Source organism: Hyperoodon ampullatus (assembly GCF_949752795.1).
Source record: "Hyperoodon ampullatus genome assembly, chromosome: X".
Taxonomy (NCBI): domain Eukaryota; kingdom Metazoa; phylum Chordata; class Mammalia; order Artiodactyla; family Ziphiidae; genus Hyperoodon; species Hyperoodon ampullatus.
In genome coordinates, this window is record NC_136913.1 from 34102484 (window position 1) to 34108229 (window position 5746).

General features: G+C 50.2%; 1 protein-coding gene across 1 annotated transcript; it reads right to left on the reverse strand.

The window, feature by feature from the left end:
• Window positions 1-1463: 1463 nt before the first annotated feature.
• Window positions 1464-2012, reverse strand: LOC307069964 (ferritin heavy chain-like; the record flags this gene model as incomplete). Its single annotated transcript, XM_079728320.1, has 1 exon — window positions 1464-2012. The coding sequence occupies one exon, from the start codon at window positions 2010-2012 to the stop codon at window positions 1464-1466; it is 549 nt and encodes a 182-aa protein (XP_079584446.1).
• Window positions 2013-5746: the final 3734 nt, after the last annotated feature.

A 5746-nucleotide genomic window follows, 5' to 3' on the forward strand; every position in this document is an offset into this window, starting at 1 on the left:
CTCTACTTCCTTTCTGGTGAGCTTATCTACTCCATGACCTCAACCCATCTATGTATATTGTATAGGCTAATATGTCCCACATGTATTTTTCCAAACCTGACATCCCCCTGAGCTCCAGATTCATTTTTCTGGCTACCTGCATGACAGTTCCTCTTGGGTATCTAATAGGCATCTCAGATTTTACATGACACGCCTTCCCAGCCCCTCGAGTCCCCCTGCAAACACCCCCAGATTAATAAATAGCACGACCATCAGCCAGGGTGTTCAAATCCAAACTTGAGGCTAGATTATTTTCGTCATTTCCCATTCCTCACCTCTGGTCCATAAAGCAGATCCTGTAGACTCATCCAGTTCATCTGAAATTTGTCTGCATCTCTTCATTTCCTGCACCAACACTGCAGTTCAAGCCCCCATTGTGTCTCTGGGCTGCTACAGTGATCTCTTAACTGGTCTTTCAGCTTCAACTGTCCTCATCCTCTACATTCTTCAAAGCAGCCAGAGTCAGAATAACTTGGCTTCACCTTCAGAGAGCTATATTCTACTTGATATTCAATATCACAAATTGACCTTCAGCCTAGACCTTATATTTTTCAGTCCTTCTATTGAGGTAATTTGGGGTTTGGGGTACCATGTTACCTTAATGGAAGAAAGAGTACAGTAAAAACACCAAATTTGCACATGTTGTAAGGGCAGTCTGCATGTCCAGCATGGTGACTAGGGAGTCACCCCTATGTTTGTGTGCAGGCCAGCCTGAGGCTCAGTTACCATTATCACTGTTGCTCAGGGTGAGCTTGTGAAAGAGGGACCCTGCCAAGCTGGCTTCTGGGGTCTCCATCTTGCTTCCCAGAATCAACAAACACTAACATTTACATATTTTAGTGAACTCAGAGTTTTCAGGTAAAGTTGAAGGACCCTTTATTTTAATCCCTGTCCCATCCCATTCCTCCAGAAGCAACGCTACTGTGATTTTTATACCGTGTTTTTATACTCCTGCTATTCGCAGGCACCCGCATTCAGCAGGGCCTCACCTCACCACCCCCCATATACCCACATTGTTTATAAGGGGAAGATGGATTTTGCACTTTCCAGGGCCCCAAGGAATGCCTTCTCCCTCCCTCTGTGGAGATCCTGAGCTGCATGTGGGTGTGGCATGGGTGGGTGGAGAGCCTCCTGGATACCTGTTTTACAAAGTGAGCAATTTGCACACAGGAACCAAGGAGAGACCTTTATTTCTTTAGGAACCAAATAACTTTATTGGAATAAATGGAAAAACTGGAAGAAAAAAACTTAAGTGATAACGTAAAGTCCAGGAAAAGAGAGTCCTGCACTTGTTGCCAAAAAAACCCCATAAAACCAAAAACTTAAGCGAACTTCTTCTGCAAGGGCAGTGTTGCCGTCTGCATGGCAGGCACGGTGACCAGGGCTCTGGTCACCCCGTGGCTCTGGGGAAGTCCAGTCCAGGCTCAGTTCTTGTCGCTGTCTCCCAGGGTGAGCTTGTCAAAGAGGGACCCTGCCAGGTCGACGTCCGGGGCCTCCATCATGCTCAGGGTGGTGACATGACCCTCCAGCTCTCCGATGAACGCCACCTGCTGGCTGAGGTAGTGAGTTGCCAGGAAGTGGCACAGGTGTTGGTCGCTCTTGTCGGTGGCCAGCTGGTGCAGGTGGAGCAGGCTCTGGTTCACGCGGTTCTCCAGGAACAAGGCGTACTTCATGGCCTTGAGGCCGCTGTTCCAGTTGTCACTGACTGGCTTCCTGATGTCTTGGAAGTTGAGGCGGCCCCCGCGCTGGTTCTGCAGGCGCATCAGGCTCTGGGCCCGCCCGCTGTGCTCGTGGGAGCGGCGCAGGAAGAACCGGGTGAAGTTCTTCAAGGCCACGTCGTCGCGGTCAAGGTAAAAGGCCACGTCCAGGCAGAACATGGAGGCGTGGAACTCCAGGGTGAAATGGCTGTTGACGGCGGCCTCGCAGTCGGGGTGGTAGCTCTGGCGCACCTGCGAGGGCGGCGCTTGCTTCATGGTGGACAGCACGGGCATCGTGGCGGGCGTGAAGGCCAAGGTGAAGGCGGAGCCGCGGGGCCTGCAGTCGCTGCCTCGGAGCTCTCCCGTGTGGTCGAAGAGGGCGGCCGCTCTGGGACAGACCGGAAGTGGGGTCCGTTATTGGAGGTAGGCAGTGGGCTTGCGGTTCTGTTACCGGAAGTGATCGCATGGGGTGGGCGGGGCAGGAACGCTGCTGCCACGTTCCATCACAGCTTGGGTGAGGCAGGGTGACTTTGACCTGCGCACCTGGTATCTATTAAGTTTTTAACTTTGCAAAAATATTTGTTTCCAAGGACTTCCTCTTGTTCTCTAATTGTGCCCTCTTATAGCACCCTGTTCTCATTTTATAAACCCATTGTCTTCCTTAAAATTCTGAGAATATGAATTTGTAATTTTTGGTACTGTTCTCTTCCGTTTCCTGTATTATAGTTGTTTTTTTCTCCAGAAATAGTTCTGTTTGTTCATCATGATCTTCTCTTTGACTTTCCTCAAATATCTGGCAAACATTGTCCATTCGTATCTGGGAGTAAAGGAGTCATGTGATCAGCCAAGGGAACTAGCATGGATCTGATCTACAGTTGGGACGCCCATTTCATAAGAGTCTTCTCCTCTGAATGGAGGGGCTCAGTGTTTCAGTTAGGGAGTCTTTTCTATTCGGGGTACATGGTGTGGAGCTTGTAGGTAAGATAGGGAGCATCCCAAGTGCCAATAAGCTTGGCATTTTCTGACATTAGAAGACTTTCGTGTATCTCTTCTGTAATAGATTGTGTCGTTCTGTTTTGTTTCTTCCTCTTCTGCTGAGCGGGTCTGCGGTTATCTGAAACCTGCTCTCGTATGGGTTCCCTTCCTGAGCCTTTGAATGACATAAGGAGACTATCACCCCATCGCCTGCACCACCACTGTGCACTGGATCTTGGTCAGAACAAAAAATAGAAATGTACTGTCTTAGGCCAGCAAGACTTGGGATATTTGTGACAGCAGTTAGCCTACCCTGACTAGTTCCCCAAAGGAAGTTCTGGATGACTGCAGGTTATAAGCCATTGTAAGCTTATAGCATTTCCTCTTGGTGCAAATGCAGATCCCAAAGTTAAACAGTCTAGATAGAGCCGAATCATCATGCTCTTATTTCTTTTGCTAAATTCACCAATAATATATATCATTCCTGCTCCCTTTTTCCCTCCTGGAGAGTGGAATGAAAAATCCCTCAAAGACCCATGAAGCACAAGGAGTAAGTTTTTCCATTTCCCTCAGTGCTGGGGAACAAACCCAGGCTGGTCCTCAGGTGCCCGGCCTTAAGCCGACAACAGGAGGCATAAGGGGTGGGACTGGGACTGGCTGACCCCTGAACCAGTCAGCTGTGGTGAGGGAGATGTGGGTCAGGTAGGAACGGGGGCGGCCCCGGAACCACATAACTGGAGGATGTGTTTGTGTGGGGCAGCTCCCCCGAAGAGGAGGATACTGGTCCAGAGCTGGTAGCGGAGCTAGGGAGATGGTCCAGGGATTGTCCCAGTTAGCCTTCCATGTTGGAGTGTGAGGGCTGTAGGCTGGAGGGAGTCCCAGACCTGTGTGTGTCTCCTCCACCACACAGCACGCCGGGCGCTTAGCACCTCATTTGCTGAGCAGTTCCTCGCCTTTGGAAAAGAGGAGAGAGAGAGAAAGGAGCAACAACAGTGGGCTCAGAAAGGCCTGGAACAACCAGTTTGAGACATCTGTGGGGGTGGAAAATGGCTTCAGCTCCCAAACGCAGCCTCTGGAGTCCCTGGGGCAGGGTTGCCTGGCAGTGCTCTCCATGAAGGCCAGGGTTCGGGAGCCTGGCCGCAGTGAGCACCGGTTAACCAAGGGGACCAGGGCGCCAGTCCCAGTGAAAGATTTGATGAGTCCTCAGCAGATCCGGTGATTCCCTGCCTTCTCACTAATCCTCGCCATTCCGTGAGGGAAGATTGTTTTTATCATCTCCCACACGAGGAAACTGAAGTCTGCGATATAAACTTCTTGTGCAAGACGATGTGGAAACTGGAGTAAAGTCAGATCTGACTCTCAGTTACACCCCTAGTGACCTCAGTCAATAAAATGGGGTATACACAGGACACTGTGTCATGTGTTTTCTTAAGGCCTCTCCCAGGTTTACGTAATGAGAGAACAAAGAGGTGCAGACAGACAGCTGTTCTGATTGTGTAGCAGCCCAGTTACCCCCCTGCCCCCCTTCTCGGCACAGTCCTGACCTTCAGCGAGGCCAGCTTTCCCGTACCCAGCCATACAGGACAGTCTCTTCTTGCTCAGCTTCTACTAGGCAAGAAGCTTAAGTAAATTTTTTAAAATTTATGAAGGACCACAGTTTGAGGCGGAACAAAACTTTTCCTCAGCAGGCCGCCAAGCCCCTGAGCACGGCCGGGACGAGGGCGTTGAAGCTGGGCATCACTCCTGTCCTGTGCCTCCTGGCCAACCCCTCCAGCTGGGTTGTTCGTGATTTACATTCTGCTGGTCTCATGGATAGGTGACATTTCCTCTTCAGTTTGTGATCTCTCATCCTCTTTCAATGGGGGTCATCAATATTTCATCCTAGGGTTAGAACAGAGACCTGGGTTGCCTTTCCACATAGACTACAATCAGTTTTCTAGAGAATTATTGAGCACCTCTCTCCCAAACTCCTGTCCCTTGGTCGATTCTCCACATAACCATTGACACGTGTGTATGCTTCTTTGCAACCAGAGTGTACTTCGTAAGGTCTTATGAAGATCACCACCCGTCTCCCTCTCTCCACAGTGTGATGCACGTAAACCCGCCAAAATTGCTTACTGGTTCTGTGTACCTCTTTGGCGTAACTAAACCACACTTCTCCAATGTGGACCCTAATTCTTCACACCTGATTTTTTAATCGGGGGGCGGGGAGGGGTAGGGCTGAGAGGTCAGAAAACCACCCATGTTCTGCATTTAGTGGCCAGCAGTGGACTCAGATCCATTTCTTATAGAAACGAGCGCAAAGAGCACTGGGGATCATCACTGGTCCTCAGTGCTTTCCTGATCATTATTTTATGATTGAGCACGTGTTGTTCAAAAATCCAATACCTCAGTTGTACTTCTTAATCCCGAAGGAGTTCTAATGATTCCTCTGTCCCATGAGGCCAGAGACTGTGACTCCCTTGTGGAGCCTTCTAGTCTAGCTGTGGTCCTGTGATTACTGACTGCTTCTCAGATGCTCCGTTTGACCCAAGGAGGGGTGAGGAAGAACCGCTACAGGAGGAAGGTAAACAACACAAGTCTTGGGGGTGGGCTCAGCCCCTCAGTTAGTGACGCTATTGTCCAGAAATGCCTGGGGCCCTCACATGCGCCATACTGCTTGAGGCAGCCCTCCCAGACATTTCCCCTTTGGGAGCCAGTATTGTGATTGGACCCGCCCCCCCGCCACCACCACCACCTTGCGGTTCGTATTATGATTGCAAGACGCACTTCAGTGACAACCATCAGGGAACTTTGAAAAAAAAACATGGTTTATGGCTCACAGGTCCTGGAGGACACATGGCACGCGTGGAGCCACACAGCGAGGTCATGGGTAAAACGAGAGTACGTGTGCAGGCCTGGGGTCCTTTATTGGGGTCTAGCATGGGATGCCTGGGGTTTCCCAGGTTCAGTCTTTATTGGTGAATTTAAAACATGAGCGGGAATGAAAATGCCAGAAGAGAAAAACAAGTGGTCAGATGGTCAGTTCCCTAAGT